Source organism: Berghia stephanieae, chromosome 1 (genome assembly GCF_034508935.2).
Source record: "Berghia stephanieae isolate SIO BIC M18660-M18661 chromosome 1, UCSD_Bste_1.3, whole genome shotgun sequence".
NCBI classification, from domain to species: Eukaryota; Metazoa; Mollusca; class Gastropoda; order Nudibranchia; family Aeolidiidae; genus Berghia; species Berghia stephanieae.
This window is the reverse complement of record NC_088360.1, coordinates 61,314,712-61,331,646: the sequence shown is the minus strand read 5'-3', so window position 1 is coordinate 61,331,646 and position 16,935 is coordinate 61,314,712. Positions and strand designations below refer to the sequence as shown.

The following is a 16,935-nucleotide window of genomic DNA, read 5'->3' as shown; positions in this document are numbered from 1 at the left end:
AAGGAAGTCCCAAGATTCACTCCGACATAAAAGACTTTGAATTATGTATCTCTTTTTACATTTCAGTGATGTTTCAAAGTTAACCAAGATATATGTAAAAATAAATGAAAAGATATTTATTGATATGACTTTTTTTTTAATTATTTCAAAGGAACAGAGTGACAACCATAAATAAAATGAGCCCATGTAACAAAGCTAACAATTTCATCACAATAAAATAAATAATTTGCCAATATTTCAACTCGGATCGAAAATAAAACATTTCAATAAATTGCTTTGGAGGAAACATTCTTATCTTTTGTTTTTAATTAGGAAATTCCAAATCACTCTCAAAATGACAAAGTTGTGATGTACAAAAATGCTCATGAGAATGATAATACAGAAATATTTTTCCTTTCTTCAGTTTAAAATTACATTCGTTTCATTTTTAAAATGTAGTATTAAAAAATAATAGACAGCTCAGCAACCTTGTTGTTTGCAGATGAAGTTACAGATGAAGTCGAATTGATACTGTAAATGTTCTGAGCTTAGTAAAAGTGAGTTAGAATTGTTTGTTTCTTTTTGAGATGATGAAATATAAAATGTGCAAAGTAATTAATGCCTGGTGATAGTTGGGAAAGTAGCATATCTTCCTGTACAAAAAGAAATTGTATGCATGTAAATAAAATTTGTTTTTTAGAAAAACATGAAAAGTAAGTGAGACTATTCTTTTAAAAATCACAGATGGTATAAACCAAAATAGAGGACTTAAAGGAATAGGCTAAAAATCTTTGTAAATCTGCTTTCTTTTCATGATTATTTTTATTTTGTGCAAATTGAAAAATAAAAGGAAAATTTAATCGTTTTTACCCAACAAACTGCTTTCATTCTAAACCTGCTAATCATGCACCAACCCACTCAAGTTGTTAAAAAGCCATTTCAACAATCTTTTAAAGATAAAAATATCACAAATTCATTGTGATTAAACAAAAGAAATCATCATATAATTAATTTTCTTCGAAACAAAATTTTACATTGCTTAATCCTAGCGGGATTCAAATTTTAAATCAACCCAATATTTAACAAGAGAGCAGTAATATGATGCAATGCAGATTTCTTTAAGTCTCCGATTGTTTAAAAAATTAACTCATTGAAAAGTTGTTGTTTTTTTTAAGGGTTTTACGGCGCTTGCAACACATTTAGGTTATATCAGCGCCAGTAAAAAGGAAGAAAATGGGATAGTAAAAAGTTCTAGAATTACAAATAAAGCACCCAAGAAAAAGTAAGACATAGGGGAATTGGGAACAAATAGGGATCAGATGTAGATTCCAAGAGCACACTATCAAAGTACTTAGTTTGAGACCTATAAGTCTCATCCGGACACAAGCACAAAATCCAACAAAGAGGAATACACTCAAATGCTTACATTAAACATTAAAAATATCAAATATAATAATACATAACAGAGAGATGACTTACAAGAAAAAAAAATATCATCTCCCAAAACAATAACTATGCATTTGACTGTTTCCCTCCCAGCCAGGACTCCGACGAGGGCCAGGAAAAAAACAAGTAATCCCATTCCGAGACAAAGACAGAAAGCATGTCGGATAACAGATATAAGGCGATAGAAGACACAGTATGTACCTCCCTGCCCACTATGGGAGGTCAGGATCCCCACCCATTAAGGTCATATCAGCGGCAGTAAAAAGGAAGAAAATGGGAAAGTAAAAATTTCCATAGATTTACAATTAAAGAACCCAAGAAAAGGGAAGACAAAGGGGAATTGGTTAAAATAGGAAACAGATGTAGATTCCAAGAGCACACTATCAAAGTACTTAGTTTGAGATCACCTAAAAGTCTCACCCAGACAAACACAGGTCGCTACTCAGAGGAATACACTCAAATGTTTACAAATCATATAATATAATATGTATATAAAACATAATACAGTACATAACAGAGAGATGATTTACAAGGAAAAATATATCATCTCCCAAAACTAACTACATATTTGACTGTTTCCCTCTCAGCCAGGGTATCCGGCCAGGGCCAGGACAAAACTAAGTAATCTCATTCCAAGACAAAGATAGAAAGCAAGTTGGAAAGCAGATATTAAGGAATAGAAGACACAGTAAGTACCTCCCTGCCCACTATGGGAGACCAGGAACCCCATCCAGAAGGAGAGGGTTAAGCGAAACCGAGTCGATACTCCTTTGGCGAAAAAGGCCAAGACTCCACTTATAGGGGGAAATTCTGTTCAGTCATGAATTGAAAATAAAAACAAAATACAGAAAAAAAATCCTCTGCTCAATACCAAATACAAAGACGGCAAATTAATAACACGTTCACTTTGTCTTACCAGCTTCCGTCAATTTATATTAGCAGGTTTAAGAATGCATTATCGAAGGGAGGTTAGAAAGGTGTATATTGTCTTTGTACAAGAGTAAATTTTTGGAGAATTAAACTCAAGTCTATCACAGAATTACATTTTTCTTTTCTTTTCTTTTTTTTTTTTTTTAAATGGCAAGTCATCGATAAAACATAATGCAACATTTAACAAATGATTTTAGCGTGATCATCATGGAATGTAAGTTAAACAAGAATTATACATAGTAAGTATATCTTATTGAATGGTAATATAATATATAAATATTGTTATTATTATAGCTCATCTAATTAGTTACGATCCTACAAACACAATTATTTTGGATTTCATTTTTCATAACAACCAATCATAATACAATATTGTTATAATTTATAAATGAATAATATATTTAAAACGTGTATGGCATAATTTCTCTTCCTTTGTATTTTTTCATCAAAGTTGATTACAATAACAACATAACATGGATCATGAGCTATAATGAAGAAGATAGCATTTTTTATCTCGCAAAAAAAAAACCTTAAAATAAACTAATATAAATGAAAGAATAATAAAAATTTTAAAAAAGAAAAAAAAAGAAAGGATGAATTATATGAATCATTTGGAAATGTATATGCTTGTAATCAAATCAGTAAAACTGTGATATTCATTACACCTACCGATCTATGAATGGGGTATACATAGAATATCACGATGCAAACAAATCAAGCTTGTTTTTGTCAAAATAAAGTTATAATAAAACAACTAATATTTTTCCGTGTATGTAGAAATATTACAATCAAGGTTCAGTCAAACACCATGAATCTAGACACATTTTTTGCTGAGCAATATTTTTTCATGTTTCCGCTTTTTTTTCCTTTTAAAGTTCATAATTTAATCATTATCATGACCTACAGAACAGTCGTCTTAAAATCTGACAGCGTTTGTTGTCTTTACAAAAAAGGAAAGAACCCCCCCAGGAAAAATATAAACAAAAATATACAGCAAAACAAAAACAAACCATAATTTAAAAAAACAAAAACAAAAAAAAACAAAACAGGACCACCCTCATATGAAAATGCGAATTGAAATCGTATGTTCTGCACTGTAGTTGACTGATATATCTGCTCTATCTTAGATGTGAATCTTTCATAATTCTGAGCAACAAGATTCAGCATGGCTGATGGCATTAAACTGTTTGACACATTGAATGAATAGAGAGTACTGTAGATGATAAATGTGTAATTTTGATCATACAACATTTGTTATATAAAACACGAAGAAAATCTTTATCAATGCATACCAAAAAAAAAAAAATAAATAAGCATAACCATTGGTGGTATGCTGTTTCTATTTATATCCACGTTTATTTATATTGCAAAATTTTAAGATGAGAAAGATTAGGCAAACACACGGACATACACACACACACACACACACACACACACACACACACGCACGCACACAAACACATACACGCACGCGTTTTCCTGAATAAAATCATTATTATTTCACGGAAACTGTGTAGGGATATGTTTTGTTTGTTTTTAAGGGTTTCACGGCGCTTGCAACACATTTAGTTTATATCAGCGCCAGTAAAAAGGAGGAAAATGGGATAGTAAAAAGTTCTAGAATTACAATTAAAGCACCCAAGAAAAAGTAAGACATAGGGGAACTGAGAACAAATAGGGATCAGATGTAGATTCCAAGAGCATCCCATCAATGTACTTAGCCTGAGATCACCTATTAGTCTCATTCGGGCACAAGCACAAAATCCAACAAAGAGGAATACACTCAAATGCTTACATTATACATTCAAAATAACAAATATAATAATACATAACAGAGAGATGATTTACAAGGAAAAGAATATCATCTCCCATAACAATAACTATGCATTTGACTATTTCCCTCCCAGCTAGGACTCCGGCCAGGCCCAGGACAAAACCAAGTCATCTCATTCCAAGACAAAGACTGAAAGCATGTTGGAAAACATATAGACCCTCTATAAGGGGATAGAAGACACAGTATGTACCCCCCTGCCCACTATTTGAGGTCAGGAACCCCACCCAGGAATCAACTATCGTAGTGTGTTTTAATGTTAATGTTATCATCATTTTCATCATGATCATCAGCATCACCATTCCTAAAGTATGAAATACGTAGTATGGACGACATATCAAAAGGATCATTATTGCCAGAAAACACCTCTCATTTGGAAAGTTGTGGCCAAATGTTTAAAATGTGAAAAAAAAAATCACCCACATATCTCGATATTACATCGGCCCAACACTACTTGGATCATTTCCTGAAGCCTTGCAAAAGGCTTTGATTCAGATATGTTTGATTTGACTAATAAAAGTAATTAAGTATTGAGGTCAAAACAGTATGTAATCCAATTAACTATCATTCTATACTTGAGAATAGTAATATACAAGACGTTATAACACCAAACGTTTGAATAATCAACTTAACCTTTTTTTAATTAGCATATCCATTCCAGAGAACAAAATATAATCCCAAAACACAACAGAGCAATTATCCTTTTACTTAAATACATATAAACGCAGCAATAATTAAGAAAAAAATAACTCAAAATCAGCAGTTTTCTTATGAGTTATTATCACATGATGATCTAAGCTTTCGTATAGACAATAAGAATCACACTATTAAATATACAATTGAATATTGATCATCAACATTACTTTGACTTGAATGCACCTATCACCCTTATTCAAACAAACCTCAACAAAATCGTAGAGTAAAATCATTATCTCATCATATTATTTTTTTTCAAGTTCTCATTGAACACACATGAATAACGAATTAATAGGAATATGAATATATCTTTTCCTTTTCTATCACGAAAAACCGTCAAAATAAAAACATGAAATATCCTTTATGCCATGATATAATAAATAAAAATAGAACAATTATATGAAGACAGGAAAAAAAATTAATTAACTTTGAAAAATCATCCTACCTTTCAAATCACTATCCTGCTGCTCATTGATAAAATACCTTTTTTCATTTTGATTAGAAAGCTTTTATATCATACATCAATAAATTAAATCTTAAAAAATCCAACTTGTCAAAAATTCAGCTTTGAAACTTTTTGTAAAATTGGAGGGTTATATCAACCAATTGATAGAAACACGTTTTCTAACCAAAATAAAAAACAAAAAAAGGTGAGTTGTTTATGTAGAGAAGTTTTGGTCATTATCAAAGAGCACTGGATCAATGACTGATATTGCTGACATTGTGCCCAAACACCTGAATTTTCAACCCTTCAACTACTTATGTTTGTTTGTTTGTTTTTAACAGTTTTTACGGCGCTTGCAACACATTTAGGTCATATCAGTGCCAGTAAAAAGGAAGAAAATTGGACAGTAAAAACATTCCAGATGTACAATTAAAAGGACTTGAGGAAAAAAGTAAGACATAGGGGAAATGGTTCAAATAGGGAACAGATGTAGATTCCAAGCGCACACTATCGGTGTACTGTAAGTCTCACACACACACACAAGCACAAGATCCCACTAAGAGGAATACACTCAAATGTTTACAAATCATATGTTTAAAAAAAAAAAACAGTATATAACAGAGAGATGATTTACAAGGAAAAAATTTAATCTCCCAAAACTATAACTATACATTTGACAGTTTCCCTCCCAGGCAAGGAGTTCCGCAAGGGTCAGGACAAAGCTATGTAATCTCATTCCAAGACAAAGACAGAAAGCAATTGGAATGGATACAAGGGGATAGAAGACACAGCAAGTAACTCCCTGCCCACTATGGGAGGTCAAGTTCAACTGTTTTAAGCTGATAATTAAGAGGAATAACAAATAATAAATCATCAACGGTACCTGTTAGTTTCAATTCAATTTTCATAGTTATTGTTCTTTATTCTTTTTAGAATGCAATGACTAAACCACACTGTTGACATTTTATATGTATAATTTAAAAAATCTTTTTGTTTTTTTAAAAGAGTAAATACGGATATCTTTATGTCCCTAGAAACATATGTCAACGCTCATCAAATATAAAGTTGGAGTCTGAATACTGAAAATGTTTTTATAAACTTATTATATACAAAGGACGGACATTTTAACACCACTCATTTAATGATGAATGCAGACATGACTTTAATCATTCTTTAAAAAGTTTACTGGATTACATTGATAAAAAATATGGGCAATTCTATCTGAGTAAAACAGATGGACGGATGAATATATTCAAATTGAAAGACTCTTTACAACCATTTCTAACGAATAGAGTAAAATCTATAAGGTAAAGTAACTATCCTGAGCTTTTTATTGAACAATAATTCTTAAGACAAAAAGGCAAAATATTTTCCGCAACCTTTTCTTTCTTGTTTTGAAAAGAAATAACAAAGACCAATCCGATTATGTGCAATTGCTTCAAAAATAAAAGTCCAAACACACACACACACACACCCACCCACCCCCCCCCCCCACACACACACACATACACACACACACACACATAACAAACAAACAGACAAACAAGAACATTGCGAATTAAAACATTTTAAAATTGTTTGTTCTAAGTACTGCTGTCCCCTTTAATATAAAAGAACTATATTAGCAAAAGACAATGCAACATATAAAACGTGAAAATAATCAAGATGAACCCAATACATTTTGAGAAACTGAGTTCCTATTATAATCATAATTATATTAAACGATCAAATTTGACAGTAAACTCTTATTAATGTCAAGTCGCTAACACATTTTTTTTCATTTAATTTTATTATTGCCATTATTATTTCTTTTTTTTTTATGGTTGATCAAAATAGAGAGCCCATAAACGACATAAATAAGGAATACTTTAAATGACCCCTTGTACCAAAGAAGGAATATTCTGTATTGATTACGTAACCATTAATATGCAAAGGCATTTTTTGTGTGTTTATAAACTAAATAATACAATTTGTTCAAGTTTAAAAACTACAAATTGATATTTTAATTAAATGCAAATTCATCTAAAAATAATGAAGTGATCAATTATACATATAGTTAAATAGTCAATAGAATGGAATGAGTTTATATATTAAAATCTCAAAATAGAAGCGCAAAATTCTCAACAACAAAAAAATTAAATTGTTAACGCCTCATAATAAAATATGGGTCTGGAATGTATCAAATAAACAAATAGATTGTTATAATTGTAATGACAACATAGACAGGCAATGGCAAGTGTATCATGCAATAGAGGATTGATAAAGAATTATACAAGAACTCTCTCAATTATTAACACTGGAATAAACAACACTCCGGGCATCACAAAAATTAATAAATATTTGATGCAACTTATTTCATGTACAAGTATCTCGCACAGGGGGAGCACACTCCACAGAGAGAGAGAGAGAGAGAGAGAGAGAGAGAGAGAGAGAGAGAGAGAGAGAGAGAGAGAGAGAGAGAGAGAGAGAGAGAGAGAGAGAGAGAGAGAGAGAGAGAGAGAGATATTTGTTTTTATGTGTTTTATTGCGTATATGCGACACATTTAGGTCATATCAGCTCCAGTAAAAAAAAAAAAAGGGAATAATCAAAATATTCTAGATTTACAATTTAAGTACCCAAGAAAAAGTAGGACAAAGGGGAATTGGTTCAACAAGGAAACAAATGTAGATTTCACGTGTATTCATGTGCTTAGTTTGAGATCACCTTAAAGTCTCATCCAGACACAAGCACAGGATCCCAGCGAAAGAAACACACTCAAATGTTTACATTTGAATACATAATACAGAATACATAACTAACAATATATAACAGAGATGATTTTCAAGGAAAAAAAATATCATCTCCCAAAACTATAGCTATACATCTGACTGTTTCTCTCCCAGTCAAGGACTTCAGCCAGGCCTGGGACAAAACTAAGCAATCGCACCCAAGGCAAAGACAGAAAGCAACTCGGGAAAACAGATATAAAGGGATAGAAGACACAGCGTGACCTCCTGCCCATCACGGGAGGTTAAAGGACTCCTCTCAGGAGAGAGAAAGAGACAGAATATGTCGACTAAAGACATAATAGTGGAATGTGTATATCATACTAGCCTGCCTTCTGGATAATGACTTAAATTAAAAAAATCACTTTCATGACAATAATTCAATCATTGTAAATGATACACTTTTGACACTTTTTATATAGTACAGATATCGAATCAAAACGTGCTCATTGTGACAAATACCATGCTAATCAATAAATGACATTCACACATATAATATTCTTATAAGCTTTCAACTTTTCAAAAATATATAATGATCGTGGCAGAATGTGGAAAATGAAATTTCATAAGAAAACAATGTCAATTTACAATTTATTTGATTGTTATTAACAACTGCTAAAATATGTTGTTTTCTGTTAACAAATTTGCAATGTATTTAAAATGTAAAATTTGAACAAACGCATAAAAACCACACACAAAATAAAATTAAAGAATTGAATTTGATTCGACAGAAAGTTGAAAGAGGATAAGGAAAGTAAATTAAAGCGTAGTGATGTAATACAAAACAAAACTTGCTAATGTTAATCGTTTAACAACCTTGCAATGTTATAACTATTTTTAAATCCTTATAGTCATTTGGTTGTACTTTGGTTTATACGATTACTATGCAGTAGTTTTGAAGGTAAATCAAATTTACCATATTTTGCAAAATTGTTTGTGGTGCTGTTCTAAAACAAACAAAAAAAGTTCAACGTTTGCTGTAATGTGTTATGTATATATATTCCCATCAAATAATATACATGCACACAATTGTGATAACTTAACTGGACAGATCATTGGAATGGTTGAACAAAAAGAAAGTGAGATTTGCAAAGAGACGGAAAAAGTAATTTGCGTCAAAACCATTTGTGCTGATACTTGTGTAGTGAGAAACCTTGTTTGATTTCTTTCCTTTCATTTACAGTTTGTCATTGTGTGAGCATTAAAGAAAAATCATGGAAATTTTTTCGGAGTGGAACAAGTGACTCAAGTATTATTTGATTATTACAAATTTCTGTAATGTGTTCAAATGTTGATGAATTATAGATAAGACATAAAAGTCTAGAAATATTACAATAAATAAATCTTCATTAGTAGTGTATAAATCATAAATTATCACAATTTTAGCAGAATGACAAGACATTTTTCCATGTGTTTTTTATTACAGATAGATATAATTGTTCGAAATTTCATGTGTATCATTACATATAAATGTCTAATGCTACTATGTGTTCTTTGTTGAACTTTTATAGCTGCACCAAAATTGATTTGATAATGAATTGGGCAGGCTGAGAGTGATTATTTGATTATAAAGCAGTGAGTCTGACATACTTCCATTTGTCATTTGACTGGGAAATGGCATTAAACATGCGCGAAAAACCAAAGTTATTGCTGCTGTTTTGATAATACTGCAAAGATTTTTCATTAATATATATATATATAACAACACAGGATCAAATCCTCTTTTAAAGTAATGATTAGTTTTCTTTAATAAAACAAAAACATTCTGAAATTAAAGAAAATTACAAATATTGAACAATTAAAAGAAGTTTTGATGGATTTAAATTTTGGAACGGACAATCGTTTATCATATAAAGGGAGGAATGTTTAGAAAATATATAATATCAAAATACAAAGTAACATATACTTCAAGTATGCAAAACTATCTTTCCTACTTTCATTTAATTTCAACTACAAAATTTCAATACTATAATTTGTTCAAACAGACTTGACATCATTCTCTATTAGTGACTCTTAATGATAATAGTTTTAAACTATTACAACATCTTCTTTAGATATTAACAGTAAATGGGATTATACACCAAAGTTTCGAGTCATTTATGACCTTTATTATTTTCAAACGGATAAAGCATGTTTTGTATATGGAGTGTGAACATATTTGACATTAGATATTTGTAAAATATGTTTCAATTTCTTTACAAAGCTTTTATAATACAAATTGATTAAACCTGTACAAAGTTGGTCGTAAAATGTAACATTCAATATATACAGAAACAAATACCGTCAAGTAACATTTTTGTAACAATTCAACATTTTTGGGAATATATTTTTTAACATTGTTAGGTACGAGAACTGATCTTCTCGCCCTATGAGGTGCCATCTGCAAAGACTGCCGACATCCGACTGTTACACCGATCCACTGCATTAAGCTGTAAGTATTGCTGCATGTTGGTCTCACTCTGCATTGCCATTGTTTCCACTGTAGGCATTGAGTTAACATCTGTAAAACCTAAAACCAAATCAAAAAGAAAAGTTTCAGAGTATTATAAGATCAATAAGAAATTGCCGAAAGCTTAGAGATGTAAAATAGTAGAAAGTAAGAGAAGCACTTCCTAGCGCACATTTGACACATTAAAGCCTTCAGGGAATAGAATTATACCAGACAAAAAATTCATCTCATAGATCTTGAAAAAGAAAAAAGCAGTTTTCATTGAAGTCAAAATAATAATTGTTCCATTGGCATTATAAACAACATCAGGATTTTTATGCATAGAGCAAATTTTGTTCCAGAGAACGAGTGACTGGCAGGAGTGTGAATGAGTGGTCAGGTGAGCAATGTGTGTTGCTTTTTTTTTCCAAAAATGGTTTAAGAAAAATTGTGGTCGAAAGCTGATACAGTTTCAAATAGTTCTAGTAAAATCATGCTTTAAAAAGTATATTGAGAAAAAGTGATACAACAGAAAGAGAGAATAATTTGCCTTTTGAGCAATCAGTGCAGAACATTTAATTTTCTTTAAAAAACTCCAGAGCTGAGTCCCTGGGTTTTCCATTTCTAGGAGTTTATAAAAGACAAAATATCAGTCCTTCAGAACCATTAGGCCTATTCGGCCGGAGTTTATCCCGGTTTCTATATCATGAAACAGACAGTAGCAATTGCTTCCTACACTTTGGATAGGTACTAGTCTATGGCAAAGTACATTTTGCCAGATCTAACAGACCCAGCTACTCAATCACTGCAAGGTGGATAGGGAGGTCCCAAAAAAATCTTACCTTCACCCAGGACTGATCTCAAGTCTTTTTGCAGATGAAGCTAGAGCTCTGTCAAATGAGCTATTGGGACACCCTGATCTTTTGCGCCCCCCCCCCCCCCCCACACACCACCACCCCTAAAAAAAAGCCAAATACTGGAGCAGAAATTTGCTTCTCTAGATAGCTTCATGTAATTGCCAATTTGAAAATGAAACCTAACAAGTGAACGAACTGTAATTATGAAAAGGAAGTTTGGTTTCATGTGGTCTCCTGGAAAATAAAAGAGCTTCGATGGTGATGAAACCATGTAAATATGGTAGGTAAATGAGTACACCTATTTAATCAAGCATTCCATCTATTGAATCAGGGTGTCCAGCAAAAATTCAAAGTAAAATATGCGACCTTGAAACAAAATTTACGACCTAGGAAATCAACATTTTCTTCTGCAACCAATGGCTGATGCTATACACCTAAGCATCACCCTTCTTTAAAAAATAATTTCCTTTAGTATAGTTAATTCGCGTGACATGTGTGTGTGTTTATGAGGGAGGGAGGGGGGGGGGATGGAAATATGATATTTCGAAATATTTTTTCTTTCCTCTTAAATTTTAGTTCGGATGATATGCCACAGGCAAAATTTAATGGTTATTGTAATAGCGGCAGTTGTAGTGTTGGTAGTTACAAACTGCTTAAAGCAGAAACAGTATTGGGTAGTAGTTGTAGTAGTAGTAGTAGTAGTAGTAGTAGTAGTAGTAGTAGTAGTAGTAGTAGTAGTAGTAGTAGTAGTAGTAGTAGTAGTAGTAGTGATGGTGTTTGTAAAATCGACATGGTCGGAACAGATGCTAAAGAGGCTTGGGGGGGGGGGGGTACAATGGGGATTTGCCCATGTTGATGTTGGCGATGATTTAATTTTGTTTTAAGTTCATATGGGGTCAAAGTATCCCTGAGACTTGATATGGGGGGACTCCCAGAGAAGAAAACTGACCACCAATGCACCTCGTCATGGTTAGATTGTTTTCTGACGCATTGTTTTGGCATGCCTATGATTTTTAAAATGGTCATTGTTAGATAAAACCTCGTCATTTTTTTGTATCCGCAATGAACTTTTAAAAATTTGCATTCATTGAATCAACTATTTTACGATTTCTTACGACCATGGATGCAAATTTACGACCATTTATGACCTTTTCGACCAAAACATACAATTTACGACTTTGTTGACGACTTTACAACCTTGCTGGACACCCTCCCAATACTCTGGACCCCCTCCCAATACTCGAATAAAACACTGCCAAGAAGCTTGGGGGAGTTATTGTGGGGAGGGGGGCGGGGGGGGGGGGCTTAAGAGACGTGTCTTTTTAAATAAAACCTGTAGAAATTGAGGTGCATGCACCTCATAAGACAGTACTACTATAATGAATCTACAATTAATTACATTGCACATTTTAAAAACTGTCATGCCGTTTACCTTGCTGTGTTATTTCATCCATAGGAAGATTGAAGGAATCTGGGTCGAAACCTTGCATGTTCATCATGCGCTGGGCCTGCATGGCACCCATCCGGCAGCTATTCAGACCAGCATATGCTTGAGGGTATTGAGGACGGAGGAGTTGCTGGGATTGATGATGAGACTGTGCTTCATACATTTCTAAAAGGAGAGAAATTAAGGTCTGATATGATAAACAAACAAACACACATGCAAGCAAAAACAGCCTCTCTCTCTCTCTCTCTCTCTCTCTCTCTCTCTCTATATATATATATATATATATATATATATATATATATATATATATATATATATATATATCTTCCTCTTTCTTTCTCTCCCTATCCCTCATTGTTGAGAAAGAAGAAGGAGGAGGAAGAGGGTGGAGAGTATGACAAAAAGGAGGAAGATAAGACCATGAAGAACAAAACAAAAATGAATTAAAAATTTAAAATAATTTTTTTTTTTAAACCAACAAAAAAAACAAGAATTAGAGGAAGAGCAGGAAAAGAAAAGAGGACGTGCATTAATTGTCAATTTATGGAGTTCTTACCATTCATGGGTTGATTATAGAGGCATCCTATATGACCATAAGATCCTCCATTCTGCATGCTGACCATGGGGTGTTGCCCGCTCACAAGTTGGTGACCGATGGGAGGTAAAGGTCTGGGACTTAACATATTGGATGGTGTGCTCGAGTAGCCTGTCATGCTGTCATGAAAATCAAAAATAAATAAGAAATATTTGTGAATGGCAAAGACGTCCAAAAGAGATATCTTGAGGACATAACCAGACAATAATTATTGCGTATCAGTATCAGTAATGATATGTATCGGGGTAAGGAGTGTCTATGTAGTTTAAATAGTAGAGTATCTGCTCCACAAGCAAAGAGAGTTTCGAGTTTTGATTTGACCCCCCCCCCCCCCCACACACACACACACACACCTCTAGCCCATCAAGCACTGATTGGGTAGCTGCGACTTATTTAACTTTCAATGAGTAGCAAGCAATTGTTATTGTCCGTTTAATACTATAGCACTAGACCGAACTTGGGCTCAATGGGCTTAAATGCAAGAAAGAACTACTCTACAGCAATGAAATTGGTCCTTGAGGGAATGAGGAAAAGAGCCAAGCTAAAAATCTCCCAGAGATGTTTTGTCAGGAAGGGAAATGTTGCTGAATGGATGACACGATGTGAGGCAAAACCCAGACAAAAATGGAAACTATAAAATGAAACTAAAACCACATCTGATGGTTCCCACAACACTAAAATGCAACGACAGCCTTCCCATCGGTCCACATTCATGAACAGTCCCGAACCCTCCTTCAAAACTTGTCCCAATCAAGGCAGACCCGTCTGCTAAAGTCACGATGCGATACCCCACCAGATGCTCTGTGTGTCACACGACTGAATGGGGAACAGGTTTACAGTTGTAAATGGCATATCAATATGCTTCGAAAAGCTTTGGTTTTAATACACATATTAAAAATGCGTTTTGAATTCTACCAAACACAGACTGTTAAGGATAGATAAATTATTTTTTTTAAACATAACAAAACGCAAGTTTTTTCCACCGGAGTCCAGTCCCAAGATCTTTAAATCCGCAAAAGCGAGAATGATTAACTACTAGGCTATTGACTCTTTATAGAAAAAAAGGCAATTAATACCAGTTTCAAATGCAGATAGACGAAATAATCAATATACAAGTAGATCGATATGCAGATTAGTCAATTTACCCTTTCTTCCGTGAATATGTGCATGTTTGATTTTTAAAAAATCAATAGATAAAAAAGGCCTTTTGAGATTGTCAATCCATGAGATAAATTTAAATGTAAATTTTATATGAAGCATCGAATGACACAAGAATGTCCTTAGATTTGTGTGAATTTGAAGTTTAAATATCGCAAAATAATAGACCGATTGAGAAATTTTAGGGAAAATAATCCTCAATATCTCAAAATGGGGGAAAATGGAGTTACGGAGTTTTGGAAAACCACTCTTCAATTACAATCATCCATAGGAAAGTAAGACAAGGGGGACTGGTTCACATAGGGAAGTGAAGTAGATTTCAAGGGCATAATATTAGCCTGCTTAGTTTGAGATCACAAGGACATGATCCGACTAGAAGGAATACACTCAAATGTTTACATAATATTCTTAAAACAAAAAGTCTAACAGTGCACAATGGAGAGATGATAAAAGAAAAAAATACCATCGCACAAAAAAAAAAAAAAAACAACTATACATTTGACTTTACTGCTTCCCTCTCAGCCAAGGACAAAAACTAAGTAATCAGATTCTAAGACAATGATAGAAAGAAATATCATAGGAGGTCAAGAAGAAGAAGAAGAAGAAGAAGAAGAAGAAGAAGAAGACATTTACAGTGACAGTTTTCACGGAAAAGAAAGATGGGCCTATAACTCGTTTGATCATCCAACGCCAAACATTCACTTTGTGTCTTAGCAAATATAGACTACTCGGTTGTATTTTGGGATTTTTTGGTTGTTTTTTAAATTAAAAAAAAAATATATTTCTGAAATCGTTTACATGCCCTGTAATGGTCTGCCAAACTGGGCCATGAAAAGTTGTGAGTAACTTTTGGCGACTTTGTTTCATGCAATCACATCACACAAAGAGAACTTTGTCGCATTGTTGTGACTCCGAAATAAAAGGAGAGAAAAATGGGGTCTCTTAAGTTTGTGTTCATTTTGCTTACGTTGGTGATGTAATCAAGATCAATTACAAATGGGAATAAATGTGTGGCATTTTTGTAGAAGATGGTGAAAACTAGATGCTAATATCTATAATAATTTTAGAATTATAAAGTCTCTGAAGTCAGGGAAAGACACCCTGTTTTATTCATGTTGCGTCATGTCAAAATATAAATTACTCTAAATGCAAAATAGACCATTACTTGTCGATTCAATTCACTCAATCTTTAGAATATTATCATAATATGAAGAAAAAGAAATGGCATAAACTAGTGTCTGTGTCTGTATTTGTAAATGTGTTGATGTTCATACCATGAACCAAACTGTTTACCTCACATGAATTGCCTTTTATTTGGACAATAAAGATTATATTATTATTATTATTATTATTATTATCATTATTATTATTATTATTATTATTATTATTATTATTATTATTATTATTATTATTATTATTATTATTATTATTATTATTATTATTATTATTATTATTATTACATTATTATTATTATTATTATTATTAAAATGACTAGAGATTAATTTGCATAATATGGAAACCTCCCCTCCAAACTAAAAACCACCAACTTGTTGATACCTGTTTCTCGCCGAAAACAAACGAGGGGACGCATCAACAACAACCCAAAAAAAAAATGATGATTCTCTGGATGTAATAACAACTAGCATAATAATATGCATCCTTCAAACTGCGGTGTCCAATAAAAAAAAATGACAATTTCGACGTTTATAAAATATTACAAGACCATCAAATTATGATTCAGGGTTAGATTCATGGAGAATAAGAGGTAAATTAATAATGGTGTGAAGTGCGGGTACTGAAATGAAACTGTAACAAATCGCTTTTTCGAATGCAAATAGCCCAAAACCTTCAGTAAAAAGTACCTATCGTCACGCTATGACATCAACAACATAAATGGAACGATACCAACCTCTGCTAACAACTATAAAATGTATATTCATTATTGCCAACGACCATGATTACCCAGGCTATGAAATCCAACAGGTCACTGAATTGGCAATACATAAGGAATTGAATAACGAGATTTCATGCAACGTGGCAAGTGCACTGGCAACTGACTGACGCTGCATTGTCATCCATGATACATCTCCAGTAACCATCAACATTCAAACTTTTAGAAAAAGCGACTATCGGACTCTATGATGTGTAAACAATTCGAAGATATAACACATCACCGCATAACATACAAACACAGAAAATCGAAAAAAAAAAACAAGTAAAATTTCCGATGTTAAAAAAAACGTGACTGGAACGCTCTGCCCACAAACAATACTGAAACTGAAAACAAAAACACAGACACGCCATGCTGACATCAGATATATTATGGGATCAGTTATCCACGTGTGTTTTTGAAATTC

General features: G+C 32.8%; 1 protein-coding gene and 1 long non-coding RNA gene across 2 annotated transcripts in view; both read right to left on the bottom strand.

Moving 5' to 3' along the window:
- Positions 1 to 2,685: 2,685 nt before the first annotated feature.
- LOC144978832 (uncharacterized) lies at positions 2,686 to 6,918 on the bottom strand. The gene is made up of 2 exons (XR_013646608.1): positions 4,521 to 6,918; positions 2,686 to 4,424 (listed from the first exon to the last, which is right to left on the bottom strand). It is a non-coding gene; the product is annotated as an uncharacterized LOC144978832 (long non-coding RNA).
- A 214-nt stretch (positions 6,919 to 7,132) lies between these two features.
- LOC144978825 (uncharacterized) overlaps positions 7,133 to 16,935 on the bottom strand; it is a 78,975-nt gene continuing 69,172 nt past the window's right edge. Inside the window, exons 8-10 of the mRNA XM_078925373.1 lie at positions 13,382 to 13,539; positions 12,811 to 12,990; positions 7,133 to 10,602 (exon numbers count right to left, since the gene is read on the bottom strand). Of these exons, the coding sequence (XP_078781499.1) occupies positions 10,460 to 10,602; positions 12,811 to 12,990; positions 13,382 to 13,539 (481 nt within the window). The 3' untranslated portion in view covers positions 7,133 to 10,459. The remainder of the gene's footprint in view (positions 10,603 to 12,810; positions 12,991 to 13,381; positions 13,540 to 16,935) is intronic.